The sequence below is a fragment of the Delphinapterus leucas genome, unplaced genomic scaffold (genome assembly GCF_059928025.1).
Source record: "Delphinapterus leucas isolate spDelLeu-1000000601 "Yukka" unplaced genomic scaffold, BTC_Dleu_Yukka2 spDelLeu_asBTCV2_sq25, whole genome shotgun sequence".
In the NCBI taxonomy this organism is placed as follows: Eukaryota; Metazoa; Chordata; class Mammalia; order Artiodactyla; family Monodontidae; genus Delphinapterus; species Delphinapterus leucas.
Window position 1 is genome coordinate 14,020,962 of NW_028322234.1, and position 17,386 is coordinate 14,038,347.

At 40.6% G+C, this 17,386-nt stretch overlaps 2 protein-coding genes across 6 annotated transcripts in view; one reads left to right on the top strand and one right to left on the bottom strand.

The window, feature by feature from the left end:
* The first annotated feature begins 227 nt into the window (after positions 1 to 227).
* Positions 228 to 3,746, top strand: LOC111166099 (methyl-CpG-binding domain protein 3-like 3). The gene has a single exon (XM_089905562.1). The coding sequence runs from the start codon at positions 2,473 to 2,475 to the stop codon at positions 3,082 to 3,084; it is 612 nt and encodes a 203-aa protein (XP_089761688.1). The 5' UTR covers positions 228 to 2,472; the 3' UTR covers positions 3,085 to 3,746.
* A 4,476-nt stretch (positions 3,747 to 8,222) lies between these two features.
* The window catches only part of ADGRE1 (adhesion G protein-coupled receptor E1), a 46,923-nt gene continuing 37,759 nt past the window's right edge, over positions 8,223 to 17,386 (bottom strand). For 3 of the 5 annotated variants that reach the window (XR_002642539.3, XR_002642538.3, XR_016391519.1), the window contains 5 exons: positions 16,099 to 16,190; positions 11,669 to 11,837; positions 11,451 to 11,555; positions 9,051 to 9,125; positions 8,223 to 8,658 (listed from right to left, as the gene is read on the bottom strand). Coding sequence is in view for 1 of the 5 variants with exons in the window: in XM_022557289.3 (XP_022412997.1) it covers positions 8,653 to 8,658; positions 11,451 to 11,555; positions 11,669 to 11,837; positions 16,099 to 16,190 (372 nt within the window). In the remaining 4 variants the exon portion in view is untranslated. Of the gene's footprint in view, positions 8,659 to 9,050; positions 9,126 to 11,450; positions 11,556 to 11,668; positions 11,838 to 16,098; positions 16,191 to 17,386 lie in introns of those variants that run through there. The other 2 variants (XM_022557289.3, XR_016391520.1) reach the window with 2 other exon arrangements.

Genomic DNA, 17,386 nt, shown 5'->3' on the forward strand with positions numbered 1-17,386 from the left:
CGCGCAGGCTCAGCGGCCATGGCTCACGGACCCAGCCGCTCCGCGGCATGTGGGATCTTCCCGGACCGGGGCACGAACCCGTGTCCCCTGCATCGGCAGGCGGACTCTCAACCACTGCGCCACCAGGGAAGCCCCTTTTTTTCTTCTTTTTAAAAAACTTCTGTTCCCTGCTTCAAATAGGGCTCTCCAGTTTCTTTGTCATCCATCATTGTAGTTAATTTCTTTTTCCTACTCTCCCTTCTCACTTCTATTCCTCCCTATTCCGCTCCTTCCCTCTCTGTCTTTGTGTTGGCCTTGCTGTAGATCATAGCACCTAATTATACCTAATGCTATTACTAGACATTCCTTAGTCTAGAGCCCTTTTCTCTCACCAAGATTAAAATAATCTAGGGCAATGACTTTGTTAAGTTAAATTCCGAGTAGTGTGTTTTAGTACACAACTTGGCATATAACAGCTGCTCTATAAATAGGCAGATCATTTTTCTATCAAACATTTTTCTATCAAGCATTTTTCTATCAAACATTTCATTACACTTTGAGTAATGAAAGGGGTAGTATTAATTATAATGTCAGGACAACAGGAATAAAGTGAGTTTTATGTTTTCCCTTTAAAAAAATGTCTTCGAAGACAGAAGTGTGAGATTTAAAAGGAAAGGTGCACTGATTAGGTTCACAGTTTACACAAATTACTGTGAGGAGACTTAGAATGGATCACAGAGAGAAAGGATTGAAATCTTTGATTGCAGTCCACCACAAAACAGACTAACTCATTTTATCATTGTAGTTGTGTGCATTTATTAGAAAAATTTGGAAAGTAGTTTTTGGAGTTTGCATAACTTCTCTTAAAAAAAGATATCTGAGCACCTTGGAAAGCCAAAGCACTAAATGACTATATCAGTGGAAACATTAAAATTCTTATTATCCTCTCTTCATTGAGTACCCAACTTAGTGAGAAAAGCAATCTCAAATAAGTAGATAATAGTCCACATAAAATTAAAATTTACACAGAGAAAATGTAAGATTAATTTTGATATGGGAACAGGAAAGGTTATTCTGTGGCATTTTGTAGGTCAAAGGAAAGGTGCTCAAGAATTATTCAAAAGTTGGGAATCTTCAGGTAGATTCAGGAGGGCAAATGGAAGGCTAATTGGTATAAGAATGTGGGATGGTAGGGCGTCCAGAATGCCATTCAGGGGCAAATGCGATATTACTTCCAACAAGTGAGTTTGTGGAGACATTGAGATAAGGATGAACTATTTGGGGAATTGGCTGGTTCAACTTGGGACCTGGTCACAGTGAGTTGAGTCATGGATATTATCACTGATCTGGTGGGTAGGCAGATGGATATTTGGGTCTTAGAGTTGAAGCCAGATCGGTGAATCTGTGAGCATTTCTAGTTCATTAATGCTATTTGAAGGCAGGGGAATGGATGGGATTTCCTAGAAGACGGTTTGGATGTAGAACAGATGTGAGAGCAGGACCGACTTCTAAGAAGCATCAATTGTTGTGTTGAGATAGTAGAGAGAGGGTAGGAGGAGGGGAAGGATGGGAGTCAGGGAGTAAACATTGTTATTTACAGGGCTTCCCTGGTGGCGCAGTGGTTGAGAGTCCGCCTGCCGATGCAGAGGACACGGGTTCGTGCCCCGGTCCGGGAGGATCCCACATGCCGCGGAGCAGCTGGGCCTGTGAGCCATGGCCGCTGAGCCTGCACGCCCGGAGCCTGTGCTCCTCAATGGGAGAGGCCACAACAGTGAGAGGCCCACGTACCAAAAAAAAAAAAAATGTTATTTACAGTGGAAAAAAGGAACTTTATGATGAGAATGTGGCCTTTCTAAGTTATGTTATGAGCAGGAGAATATTTGAGTGAAGATGGGACTTGGGTTTGAAAGAAAAGTATCAGAGTGTTGAGAGGTACATGATCTCACTGAAGATGAGGCACTAAAGAACTATGAAAACTAGGTGATTGCATGTCTTAAAGCAAAGTAAAAAAGAGATATCAAAAAGTTTAATGTCTTGGTATTCAAAGAAACCTGTGATCTCTTTGTCCAGATAATGTTGGATTAGGGGGTACCAGCATGTGCGGAGTTGACAGTGACAGGGGTGGTAAGAGGAAAACATCCTCAAAGGAGGATGGAGGAGGGGAAAGTCTGGAATTGGTACTGGGCAATGACCTGGAGCTTTCTGTCCTTGACTCCTATCTGTTTGATGTCCCAGACTTCAGTTCTCAATGTGTGGTGCCGGTACTAGAAGCAGCAGCGTCAGTTGGAATCACCTAGAAACGCAATTTCTTGTCCCCACCCCAGACTGACTTGCATTGAGATCCGGAAATCTGAGTTCTAACAACCCTCTGAAAGACTGTGACGCAGAGTAAATTGAGATTCATTTCTCTAGGGAGACAGGAGAGTGGTTATCCAAACGAGCTGAGGACATTCTCCATGACTGGCAGTGGTTTTCCTCCCCCACTTTATTCAAATGTTACATTTCGTTTTGTTTTCACAGGGGAAGCTCAAAAGAAATATGATGCCTGAGTCGTTGGAGAAGAAAAGACAAGACCATTTAGCCAAGGCCAGACAGAGACATCGTGACGGAACTGCACTTCCTATGAGGCTGACCAGCTGCATTTTCAAGAGGCAAGTCACAAAGATAACTTCTCATCCTGACAATGCAGTCAGGCGCCGTCGATGCGAGGGGACCTTGGAGAAGCCCCAGCAAGCCTGTGCATTCAGGAGACTGCAGGGGCTCCAGGTCTACAGCCCTGAAGGAGAACCTTTCAGCACGTTGGACAGCACAATTATTTTCGGAGTAATTGCCCTGCGTGGTGCAGGTGAATCCCTGGGCCGTGCTGGTGCCGGGTCTCTGCACACCAGCCCTGAAGCCATCACTGCCCAGTGTTCAGACGGGGCAGAGATGATCCCAGGATTGGATCTCTTCCTCCCACAGACCCTCTGCAGGCAACGAGTAACATATGCAGATATTCGCCGACAGGCTCAGAAAGTGAAAAGAGCAAGGGAGAGACTGGGTATGGCCTTGAGGGCAGACAGGCTTGCCAGGGAGACAGAGAGAACCAGGAGCCCTGAGAACTAGATGAAAAATGGACAAGACTGTGCTGAAGAAGCCGAGTGCTGCGGCCCCTGGGAAGTGGTTCACTGAAGGACAGCCCTCCGTTCTACTTGTCTCTTTAAGTGTCAACTGTGTTTCTGGACTGAGATGCTTTGTTAGATTAACATTGTACTCTATTAAACTCTTCTTAGACAAAAACGATAAGAGTAAACGTTTTTGTGAGTGAGAGATTGGGTTTCATGTGACAAGAAAAATGATTTTTCCTTACCTTTGTACACTTCAATCTCTGTCAGGATTTCACTATTGAATTCTACAGAGGTAATGTAGTCTGGGGGGATTATTTAATGTATTTTGTTATAATATTTTCTTACATTGCTTACACTTAGGCAAAAAATGATACCTGCTGTAGAGATTATTTTTTATTATTAATGCTATAAAATTTTATTAAGCTTGCTTTTTACTTCTCATTTTAACATCTTTTTTTTGTCATTGTGTCAAATGCTAAATCAGACATGATTTTTTTTTAACATCTCTATTGGAGTATAATTGCTTTACAATGGTGTGTTAGTTTCTGCTGTACAACAAAGTGAATCAGCCATACGCATACATATATCCCCATATCCCCTTCCTGTTGCATCTCCCTCCCACCCTCCCTATCCCACCCCTCTAGTTGGACACAAAGCACCAAGCTGATCTCCCTGTGCTATGCGGCTGCTTCCCACTAGCTATCTATTTTACGTTTGGTAGTGTATATATGTCCATGCCACTCTCTCACTTTGTCCCAGCTTCCCCTTCCCCTTCCCCATATCCTCAAGTCCATTCTCTAGTAGGTCTGTGTCTTTATTCCCGTCTTGCCCCTAGGTTCTTCATGAACAATTTTTTGTTTGTTTGTTTGTTTTAGATTCTATATATATGTGTTAGCATACGGTATTTGTTTTTCTCTTTCTGACTTACTTCACTCTGTATGACAGACTCTAGGTCCATCCACCTCACTACAAATAACTCAATTTCGTTTCTTTTTATGGCTGAGTAATATTCCATTGTATATATGTGCCACATCTTCTTTATCCATTCATCTGTCGATGGACACTTAGGTTGCTTCCATGTCCTGGCTGTTGTAAATAGAGCTGCAATGAACATTTTGGTACATGACGCCTTTTTTTTTTTTTTTTTTGCGTTACGCGGGCCTCTCACTGTTGTGGCCTCTCCCGTTGTGGAGCACAGGCTCCGGACGCGCAGGCTCAGCGACCATGGCTCACGGGCGCAGCCGCTCCGCGGCATGTGGGATCTTCCCGGACCGGGGTACGAACCCGTGTCCCCTTCATCGGCAGGCAGACTCTCAACCACTGCGCCACCAGGGAAACCCCATGACGCTTTTCGAATTATGGTTTTCTCAGGGTATATGCCCAGTAGTGGGATTGCTGGGTCGTATGGTAGTTCTATTTTTAGTTTTTTAAGGAACCTCCATACTATTCTCCATAGTGGCTGTATCAATTTACATTCCCACCAACAGTGCAAAGGGTTCCCTTTTCTCCACACCCTCTCCAGCATTTATTCTTTCTAGATTTTTTGATGATGGCCATTCTGACCAGCGTGAGATGATATCTCATTGCAGTTTTGATTTGCATTTCTCTAATGATTAATGATGTTGAGCATTCTTTCATGTGTTTTTTGGCAATCTGTATATATTCTTTGGAGAAATGTCTATTTAGGTCTTCTGCCCATTTTTGGATTGGATTGTTTGGTTTTTTGATATTAAGCTGCATGAGCTGCTTGTAAATTTTGGAGATTAATCCTTTGTCAGTTGCTTCATTTGCAAACATTTTTACATACTCTTTTTAAATGTACTTTTTAAAGGTTCATTTTTTTTTCCTAGAACTTGATTTTGAAAATATTATTGATGAGTTGGCTTCTAGTAAAACAAAGAAAGTAAAATTTTCATAAATTCTGGTTGTTATAAATAAAATATTTAAATTTAAAATAATATTTTACATCCTAATATCCTTACATTTCAACTTTTCAATTTTTTTCAACTACTTTAATGATCAGGGATGGGAAGGCACATTGTCAGTGGTCAATAAATATTACTTGACTGGATGGATTTGTATTTTGCGGTGTAAGGACGCCATAAATTATTTGGATTGTAAGAAGACAATGTTATTGCACTTTATGGGATTTAAGAACTATGCAGGTTTTATCCTGTGTCTTTTCTCCCTCTAGTGGAGGCATATGAGACATGGGGGTGAAGAAATACACCAAGCTTGATGTTTATAGTAAGAAAAAATCCTATTGTGGAGATCACAACTTTACCCACTTACTTTAGAAATATAGGATTCCTGAAGGTGACTGTATTTTAGACCAACATGTAACACTGTTGCAGAAACAGATAAAGCCTTGCACAGATCTTCTTCAGAAAGAACTTTAATTCAACCATTATAGATTTATAGGTCCTAATAACTAAGAGGAAATGGAGATCCAACCTTTCTCTTTGTCTATTTCAAGTTGTAATCAAATGCAAAATGTTGACAACCCATTGGCTACTGTGTCAGATGGGGCAATTGTCACAAGTAATGTTTCATAGCAAACCACCCATGAAACTAAGTGTCTGAAAAAAATGAGGCTTGATTGTTGCTGCTGAGTCTGTGGGTTGGCTGGGGCAGTGTGCTGATCTTGGCTGGGCTCACTCATATGACCACAGTCAGCTACAAGTTGGCTAGGTGGCTGACTATGGAAAACCTCAGCTGGTATAATAGGATTACTAAACTCTCTTCCATATGTTTCTCACATATGTCCAGCAGTTTATCCTGGGCATATTCTCATGGCAGAGGCAGGTATGCCAAATCAAGCAAGATTAACCATGTAAAGGGAAAAAAGGATGGCACACTCACTTTTGAAACCTCTGAATCACACTTGCTAATATTCCTTTGGCCAAAGCAAGTCTCAAAGCCAAGTCTGAGTCAGAGTGGGAAGGAGTTACAAAGTTGCAGGGAAGGGGTGTGGAGACATGGAGACCCGTCTTGAGGCCACTGATGCAATCAATCTACCTATATTGGCTAAATGTAAGAGCTGTGCAATCTCATTTCAATATCCCTTAGAACTGTCACCGCTGTACTGAACACTCTGGATAAGCCAAGCATTGAAGACCCACCCATCATAAATGAACCCTTGTTTGTAAACATGTGTCAACCCCCTCCCAAATTGTGGCTGCCACAAATGACAAAAACCAAGCCTCTGACAACCAAGTTTAATGTTGCTATCAAATTTTCCAACACATGATTATTACTGAGCCAATTGAATCCTAAGTGGTAAGTTGATTCAAAGTAAATATTTAGTCTCTTCTCTGTGTCCCCAAGAATTCCTGAGGTCAAAGGAAGAGAAGGCAAGGGGCCAGGGATCTGGAAGAGGAGCTCTGTTATCAAGAGCTCAAAGCCCAGCTCAGCCACCTACAGCTGTGTAATGCTGAGAAAGGTACTTAAGCTCTCTGGGTCTCATCTTAAAAAGGAGAGAATTCATTCATTCCCTCATTCATTCAACGTATTTATGGAGAACCTACTAAATACAATTCTCTGTACAGATGGAGTTCAGAGTTTGTTGGAGACACCCCCCCCCCAAAAAAAGGGAAATTATAGTACAGGGCTAGAAAGCATGAAGTTGTACAAAAAGAATTAATAAACAGAAAGCTAAAGTAAATAGATTTGGGAGGTTAAAAAAGGGAGTTCTCAAGTCCTGTGTTGATAGCAGAGCCCAAGAAAAAGAAAGACTTCTCTTCTTTCCTGGCAAGGACTCAGCCAATAAAAGCCTTGGACTCTTTGTTTACTATAGCCCTCTTAACTTCCTTTTCCTCTCTTTTAAAAGAATTCTCTTTCCCTTGCTGTACAGGAACTTGCATGTGGCTCACCACACGTTGCATATTGCAGACCCTGAATTGCAATTCTCCACTGATACCAAATAAACCCATTTTTGCTGGAGAAATATCTGGCAGTCTATTTGTTTCAGCTCAACAAAGCCTTAGGAGGCACACAGAGATGATATCTTATCCTACTTCAAGAGATTCAAAGAATAATATAATATGGTAAATCAACTATACTTCACTTTTTTAAAAAAGAGAGATTCAAAGAATATTTCCTAGTGGAAGGGATGACTAAGCTGAGACTCAAAGAGAGGATAACAATGAATCAGATTTTGAGGAAAAATGTCATAGGAAGAGGGAATGGCAGGTGTAAAGTCCCAAAATAAATGTTTCCTTTCTGGCTTTAAAGACAAGCTGAGCTATCAGCATGGAAAACAGAAGAATATTCTAGAATATTCTAGAACATTCATGAGTACAACACAAATCCCCTGGGGATCTCATTAAAATGCAGGCTGTCTGTGCTCTAAAGCCCGCGAACCACAACTACTGAGCCCACACGCCACAACTACTGAAGCCCACGTGCCCTAGAGCCCACGTGCTGCAACTACTGAGTCCATGTGCTGCAACTACTGAAGCCCGCATGCCTAGAGCCCATGCTCCACAAGAGAAGCCACCGCAAAGAGAAGCCTGTGCACCACAACGAAAAGTAGCCCCCACTCACCGCAACAAGAGAAAGGCCGTGCACAGCAATGAAGACCCAACGCAGCCAAAAAGTACATAAATAAAACAAAATAAAAAGTAAAAAAAAAATGCAGGCTCTGGTTCAGCAGATCTGGGGTGGCACCTGATGTCCTACTTTTCTAACAAGGTGAGGCTGATTCTTCTGGTCCACAGACTACACTTTGATTAGGGAGCTATTAAAGTGGCCACAGAGGGGAGATCTACATGTTGAATTTTCACTTCCTTCTCTTTTTTTCAATTGAAGTATAGTTGACTTACAGTATTATGTTACTTTCAGGTGTACAGCATGGTAATTTGATATTTTTATAGATTATACTCCATATAAAGTTATCATAAAATATTGACTATATTCACTCTGCTGAACCTTACATTTTTGTCACTTATTTATTTTATACCTAGAAGTTTGTACCTCTTAATTCCCTTTGACTGCTCCTACTTACCAACATAACTCTTTTAAGTGTTTCTGCCTATAAGTGTGTGTGCTTTATTTATCCCCTGAGGCTCTCCTTACAATTTTACTGACCATTTCTATAAAAGCAGGAGGGTTCTTTGTTGAAAGGTAAGGCAGTCAGTCAGAAGACACATCATTTATTGAGGGCTACTCTCTGTGTCAAGCATGTGATAGATGCTGGAGAGGCACTCTTGAAACCACACATCAATGGACTTAGGACAAAACAAAATGGTAGCCAGAAGTTCTTGGTCCCGCCATTGCACTGCGATCTGTTATCTCCGCAAAACTCTGGAAAGTCAAAGAGTTGCAGAACACAGAAGATAAAATGGTAAGCTGGAACAGGAACTCTTGTTTCTCAGCAGGGCGTGAAGCCATGGGAAGACCATCCCACATATCCATCCATGATCCGAATTTCCCAGAGAGTTCTGGGGCTGGCAAGATCCTGCATTTCCATATTAAGCCGAGAAGAAAAGATTTCAGCGAAGGCTCCTGCAGGCACCTGCTTTCCTGAAATGTTGTTTCATAGTGTATTTGAAAGCAAGAAAGGACTTTAATCCTGTGAGAGAAATTAGAATCAGAAACAGTGGCAGGATTAGTACAAATGTGGGTCCAGGGATCAGATCTATGTGGGCATGGGTCTTAGAAATACAGACAGAGATAAATATGACAATAAAAACTAGAAGGATAAACATTTAAATGTTAACAGTGATTACGCCTAGTGTGGCAGGCACTGTTGGCAGACTCAAAAGCTATTCTCAACCTCTTTACTATTGATATTCCCATTCTAGAAGCTAGAAAGCAGAATACTTGTTTTTTCAAATTCCTTTGTAACTATGAGTAGTCATGTGATGCAGTTCTGACCAATTAGGTGAAAGGGAAATCTGCTAAGGGGCTTCTGGAAAAGCTTTTGTTTCCTGTTAAAGGGAGAAGGTTGAAAGGAGAGTTTACCACTCTGCACCATCCCTCTCCTTCCTGCCTTGAACGTGGTCACAATGTCTGGAGCTATGGCAGCCATCTTGCAACCTTGAAAATAATTGATGAAAAGTCAACATGCTGTCAGTGGAAAGGAAATCTAGGGAGAGCTTAGATCCTTAACAATACCACTAAGCAACAGAACCAATACCAGCAACACCTAACTCTGGACTTCTATTCTTGCAAGAAAAAGAATTTCATATTTATTTAAGCCACTGGATCTTAGTTACTTGTGCTTGGAATACATCAGTGAAAAAAAATAAGACCTTCTAGTGGGGGATGGAAGACCATAAAAATTAAATGAGATGAATAAGGAAATTACAGTGTTAGAAAGTGGAAAGCATGGAAAAGAAAATCAAGGCAAGGTGCATGGAGGAAGCATGAACACCAGGGTAGGGGAATAGGAGGCTGCACAAAATACAGTTGTCAGAGGAAATGTCATTGATAAGAAATGACTGGAACAAAGATTTGAAGGACGTGAGGGAAGTGAGGGAGTTGTCCATGCAGGTATCAGGACAAAAACATTCAAGGCATTCAAGAGCATTCAGTTCAAGGTTCCTAAGGAGGAAATGAGCCTGCCATGTTTGAAGAATCTTGAGCAGGCCAGTGAGGGTGGAGCAGAGTGAAGCGAGAGGTCAATTAATAGAAGACAAGGTCAAAAAGGAAAAGAGAGTCAGATTAGACAAGGCCTTGTGGGCCACCAGGAGGACTTTGGCTTTTACTCTAAGGTGGGAGCCATGGAGTGTTGTAGGCAGAGAAGGAATGTGACCTGACTCAGGGGTTCACAAGTGCCCTCTGGCTGCTGTAGGGAGAATAGACCAAAGGTAGGGCAGGGAAAAGGTAAGAGAGGCAGCAGAAGAACGCTTTTGTGGCTATTTCCATCATCCTGGCTAGAGACTTGCACTTGGACCACAGTGGAAGGAATGAAGGGAAAGAGAAGCGATCAGACTCTGGATCCATTTTGAGAAAAAGTCATCAGGATTTGCTGATGAATCAGAGATGGAAGAGAGTGAGAAGAAAAGCAGAGTCAAGGTTAACTTCACACCTTCACTCCCGAGCAATAGAAAAATAGAGGACCCTACGTGGAAATGAGAGGTAGGGGAATCAGAAGCTTATTTGGAATGTGTTACATCTGCGACATCTATCAGACATCTAAGTGGGGGCATTTGGAAGGTGGCAGGTTATATGAGTCTAGAATTCAGGAGAGGGGGCTAAACTGCACATTATTTATAATTTGGGGGTCATTGCTAATAGATGGTGTTTGTAGCCATAAGATTGGATGAGATCCATTGTGTAGAGGAAAATGTGCGCTTCGAACAAAAATGATGCATTGTTAGAGGATACCCCTTTGGGTATTATCTGATCTATGGTGGAGCTATTTTACAATTCTGTAAATTTTAAATAACTGACAGTGATGGAAAATAATTTCATGGAAAAATCTGTTTTTCCTTTACTTGCACTCTCATTTCAATATTATTGAGATTATATATGTATTTAATTCACATATATTAATACATAAGTAATACACATATATGAATTTTAAATATATTATATGATACTAATAATTATATATGTCTGTATATTTATAATTATATGTATGATTATATTATATTAATAATTATATATAATGCCTTTATATTAATAATTATGTATGAAATACAATTATGTATAATTATGTATAATTTATAGATATTATATATGAAATTTATATATAATATATATATTATATAATATAAAATTTATATATTGTAATGTGAATAATTATATATAATGTCTGTATATTTACAATTATATGTATAATTATATAATATATAATTATATGTTCTATATATTACATATAATTATCAATGAGGAAACCAGGCAGATATTATAATTGGTTCAAAAGAGAACACAAAGAACATACATATATATAAAGTAGTAATATTATGTATTAGGTATACATTGTGAACACTGTGTACATTATATGTGTGCTATGTATTATGTGTACATTATATACATTGTACACATTATATGTATGATGTAATACACATACACGTCTGTTCTTTGCGTTCTCTTGTGAACCAGTTATAACACCTGTTGCTTCCCTCACTGATTAATGAGCAGAATAAAATCCTTGACAGGTGCTTATTTTATATCTGTGAGTCATGACTTTGTCTCTTTTAGTTTGCATAGCTACTGAGGGGCAGAGCTGGCATTTAAACCCAGGCAGTCTGGCTCCCAAACCCCCACCCTTAAACCCCAAACTTTATCAAATGAGTTAATACCCGTGTACGTGTTTAGCTCACAGTAGGTACTCAACATAGAGTGCTGTCTAGTATTGCTAAGAAGCAGACATTCTGTCTGACCAGAACCTGCGTACAACATGCAGACTCTCACCGTTTTGGAAGTGGAGGGAACGGATGACAGTGCGATCCTTGAGGTGTCGGACTGGGAGCTGGGTTTGGTCTTCCTGGTCATGCATCTTCTGTATTCTTCCCGTACCTGAAGGTGGAGACACATCACGGGGAGTTGAATCACTCTTAGATGCAGGGCCATGTGTAGGCAGAGGCATGAGCCCTGGAAGGAAGGGGACTGGGAAGGCGGCAGCTACCTACCTGGCGGTTGAGCAGACAATGAATGAGGAAGATGAAGGCTCCTTGCAGGCTGTTGATGATGGTGAACAAGTAAGCCATGATATTGGCCATGGGTCCAATCTGGAAAATGCCCAACACCCAGGAACACCCCAAGATGAAGATCTGAGCAAAGGCTTTGAATGTCAGTAACCTGGAGGGGAAGATTTGCAGAGGATAAGGTTCTAGGAGGTGGCTGTTGTCCTCATGGGCCACCACTCTCCCAGGTTTAGCCTGAGGCTGCCACCATGTGACCCGTCACCTGGGTGAGAATAAATGTGGAACAGAGGCTCCAAGCCTAGAGGTAGGAAAATCAAGTCCTACAGACATTGAAAAGGCAATTGGCCTACAGATACACGTGGACACAAAGATGTGTGGACACATGTATTTAATGCAATATTGTCTGTAGTAATAAAAGGCTAGAAGGCACTATTTACAATAGACAAGACATGGAAACAACCTAAATGTCCATCAACAGGTAAAGAAGATGTGGTTTGTGTGTGTGTATATATATATATATATATACATATATATCTCACATATATGTTGTATATATATGTATATATGTGTGTATATATGTGTACATTTCTATGTATATATATATATACACACACAAAGGAATATTTACTCAACCATTAAAAAGAATGAAATAATGCCATTTTTATCATACTAAGTATGATAAAGTATGTAAGTCAGAAAGAGAAAGACAAATACCATATGATATCACTTACATGTGGAATCTAAAATACCACACAGATGAACTTATCTACAAAACAGAAACAGAGTCACAGACATAGAGAACAGACATGTGGTTGCCAAAGCAGGGGGAGGGGGAGGGATGGATTTGGGGTTTGGGATTAGCAGATGCAAACTATTATATATAGAATGGATAAACAACAAGGTCCTACTGTATAGCACAGGGAACTATATTCAATACCCTGTGATAAACCACAATGTAAAAGAATATGAAAAAAGAATATATATGTAAAGCTAAGTCACTTTGCTGTACAGCAGAAATTAACACAACATTGTAAATCAACCATACTTCAATAAAAAAATTTTTAAAGGCTAGAAGGACCTACCTGTCCAAGAATTTGGGACACATCAAGTGAACCGTGAAGCCATCATATGAAATACTATGAAGCTTTCCTTTTTATTGGAGGCAAAACTCACATACCATAAGATTAACCATTTTGGCCACTGAAAGTGTGCAACTCAGTGGCATTGAGCACAATGTACAAACATCATCACCATCCAGCTCCAAAACATTTTTATCACCCCAAAAGTAAACTATGTACCTATCAAGGAGCCGTTCCCTATTTACTTATCCCGCAACTAAAACAACCCAAATGTCCACCAACAGATGAATGGATGCACACAATGTGGTCCATCCATATACTGGAATATTATTCAGTCATAAAAAGTAATGAAGCACTGACGCTCGCTACAATGTGGATGAACGTTGAAAACGTGCTGCTCAGTGAGAGAAGCCAGACACAAAAGGCCACATAGTGTATGATTCAATTGATAAGAAATGTCCAGAATAGACAAATCTATAGAGATAAAGAGTAGATTATAAAAACTTTTTTTTTTTTTTGCGGTACGCAGGCCTCTCACTGTTGTGGCCTCTCCCGTTGCGAAGCACAGGCTCCGGACGCGCAGGCTCAGCGGCCATGGCTCACGGGCCCAGCCGCTCCGCGGCATGTGGGATCTTCCCGGACCGGGGCACGAACCTGTGTCCCCTGCATCGGCAGGCGGACTCTCAACCACTGCGCCACCAAGGAAGCCCTAAAAACATTTTTCAAATGAGATGAGAGTCACAATGTACTAGAGTGGATAAGGATACAGGCTCTGGGTCAGACTGCCCACAAATAAATTCTGACTGATTCATTCACTAACTTTATGGCCTTTGTAAGTTACTTAACTTCATTGTGCCTTAGTTTCCTCAAACTGATATAGAGATAATAATACAGTACCTATACAGGGATATTGCTTGCTCTACAGATGAAATAATGAGATGGGAAGACACTAAGGGTGCTTAGAACAGTGTCTGGCACAAAATAAATATTTTCGTTAGTTGTTTTTTGTTTGTTTGTTTGTTTTTATTTTTTGACCATGCCATGTGGCTTACAGGATCTTAGTTCCCCAATCAGGGATGGAACCCGTGCCCCCTGCAATGGAAGCATGGAGTCCTAACCACTGGACCGCCAGGGAATTCCCTTTTGTTAGTTGTTTGTTTGTTTGTTTTGCGGTACGCGGGCCTCTCACTGTTGTGGCCTCTCCCGTTTCAGAGCACAGGCTCTGGACGCGCAGGCTCAGCAGCCATGGCTCACGGGCCCAGCCGTTCCGCGGCATGTGGGATCTTCCCGGACCGGGGCACGAACCCGTGTCCCCTGCATCGGCAGGCGGACTCTCAACCACTGCGCCACCAGGGAAGCCCCTTGTTAGTTGTTTTTAACCTTAAGTATTGATATGATGTAAGCTACATAATATGTGGAAAACACAAAGTGCAGAATAATACGTACAGTATCCTATCATTTATGTAATGGATATATAAGTATAGAATGTTCTGGAAGGAAGGTCAACTTAAGTGATAATGGCTGCTTAGGGTAGGAGGGATCTGGGGACCCAGGGGGTCAGGGGAGAGATAGAGAATGACTTTATATGTGTTCCCTTTTTCACTACTTAATTTTTCTTACTATTGTATGTATTAACTTTGTTTTAACTTTTTGCACTAACTTTAAAAAAATAACTTTAAAAAAGTATTCAAGAGGAGTGAGGGATTGGACACTGACAGGAAAATAAGTAAAGGACGTTATCAGTTTACTGCTGATAAAAGCTAGACAATGTCTGGTTTGAGTAGGTTCTTAAAATGAACTTTAGTTGAATGATGAAGTTAAGAAAACAAATGGCCTATAAGAATATGAAAAAATCCCACATCTGTAAGATAAAATATATATATATGAAACTAAAATAATGAGATTGTAAATTTCATATATTAATTCAGGAAAACAATAAAAATGATAAACACTAGTTTAGTGCAGGTAAACAAGCACTATTGTAAATGGAAACACTAGTTTAGTGCAGGTAAACAAGCACTATTGTAAATGGAAACATTTTCTGGAAAATGATTTGCAATATATACTAACAGTGTTACAATACAACCTACTCTGACTCGGGCAATTTCATGCCTATTATTGTATTTTTTTTGAATTTTATTTAATTTATATTTTTATACAGCAGATTCTTATTAATTATCTATTTTATACACATCAGTGTATACATGTCAATCCCAATCTCCCAATTCATCCCACCACCATCCCCCCTCCCACTTTCCACCCTTGGTGTCCATATGTTTGTTCTCTACATCTGTGTCTCTATTTCTGCCTTGCAAACTGGTTCATCTGTACCATTTTTCTAGATTCCACATATATGCGTTAATATACGATATTTGTTTTTCTCTTTCTGACTTACTTCACTCTGACAGTCTCTAGATCCATCCACATCTCTACAAATTACCCAGTTTCATTCCTTTTTATGGCTGGGTAATACTCCATTGTATATATGTACCACATCTTCTTTATCCATTCCTCAGTCGATGGACATTTGGGTTGCTTCCGTGACCTGGCTATTGTAAATAGTGCTGCAGTGAACATTGGGGTGCATGTGTCTTTTTGAATTATGGTCTTCTCTGGGTATATGCCCAGTAGTGGGATTGCTGGGTCATATGGTACTTCTATTTTTAGTTTTGTAAGGGACCTCCATACTGTTCTCCATACTATTATTGTATTTAATAACAACAGATGTGTAAGAAGATTTGCCTACAAGGGTATTTCAAGATAGGATGGTTTATAATAGTAAAAAAAAAAAAAAGAAACAACTTAAATGTCCATAAATAAGGGATGATTTAAATAAATTGTGCTAGGTCTTTACACTGAAACCCTATATATAAAAAAAAGATATTGTCAACAATTTCTAATTAAATAGAAAAATATTCATTACATGTTGTTAAGAGAAAAATGGTTATAAAAATAAAATAGTATGATTCTGGTTTTGTAAATATGTACATATAAGTATGCACAGTAGAAGAATTAGAGAATATATTAATAGTTCTAATACAGGAAACGCTCACTCCTCCTAGGAACTGTACTAAATGCTTCGTAAGCCACATGAAATGGGCAGTGTTAGCATCCCCGTTCTACAGATGAGGAAACTGAGTTTCAGAGAGGTTATGTAACTTGCCTAAGGTCACACAGCTTTTAAGTGGCAGTGCTGAGGTTTGAGACAGCCTGATCCAGACACTGTGCTATTCCATTTGGGGCACAGGACCAGGCTTATAAAAGGTACTCAGTGAACATTTGGGGAAAGAAGGAAAGGAGACTAGAAGAGGAGGGGAAAGGAAGGATGGACAGTACCTGGTGTATTTGAGCTTGGAGACTTCAGTACTGACGCTGGAAATCTGCTGCCTCAGGATCCACAGTGTCCCAGTCAGGAGGATGGAATTGATCTACAGAGTCAAGCAGAAGGGATGGAGAGACTGGATATACAAAAGGATAATGGCCAGACCATCTATAAAAAATAGAACTCTGACCCACAGTCTACAGTAACCACTGCAGGAAGCCACACAATAACTGACCCCAAATGACCAGGACTTGACTAATAATTGACAGCCTCCCTCATTTCTGCCCCTGCTTCCAATTTAGGGCCAAAAGGAGAAAGCCAGTACGTAACCCTAACCAATCACATAGAATGCCTTGCTTTCAGTTAGCCTACCCATAGGGTCCCCATGCCTACAGCCTCCAAGCAGGGCACACATGAAACCTTCCCTTTTTTCCTCTATAAAGCTTTCCCACTCATCTGCCTGGTTTTTAGTCTCTGACCAATGCAAGCGATTTGACAATGCAAGTGGTTGACTCCCTTGCCATAGCAATCTCCTAATAAACAGCCTTTGCTTGCTCTTGGATGATCTTGCTTTATTTCCACTGGATGCATCTGGGAAGTTAGTATCAAGACCAGTGCCCCATCATGGGTTGAATTGTGTACCCCCCACCACAAAAAATAAGATATGTTGAAGCCCTAACCCCCAAGACCTCAGAATGCTACCTTATCTGGATATAGGGTCTTTACTGAGATGATCAAATTAAAATGAAGTCATTAGGGTGGGCCCTAATCCAATATGACTGGTGCCCTTATAAAAAGGGGAAATTTGGACATAGAGACAGACATGCACAGAGGGAAGACAATGTGAAGAGATACAGGGAGAAGACAGACACCTACGAGCCAAGGAATTCCTGAGACTACCAGAATTTGGAGAGTAGACGGGAACAGATTCTTCCCTAGAGCCTTCAGATGGAGTGTGGCCTGCTGACCCCTTGATTTCAGACTTCTAGCCTCCAGAACTGTGAGTCAATAAAATTCTGTTGTTCTAAGCTACCCAGTTTGTGATACTTTGTTATGGCAGCCCTAGGAAACTCACACATGGACCCCCAAAACCTGATAGAAGTAAGCAAAACCCCTCTGGAGGAGTAAAACCTCAAGAATTCCCAAGATTTAGATCAGTCAAATATGAGCTCACAATTAACAATTACAAATGACTCAAAGAAACAAGCCACCATGAGTGAGAGTCAGAAGACTCTCATCTTGCAGGACTGTAGAATCTAGATTGGAGGCAAGGAAGCAAGGAGATGGTACTCAACCTCCCCA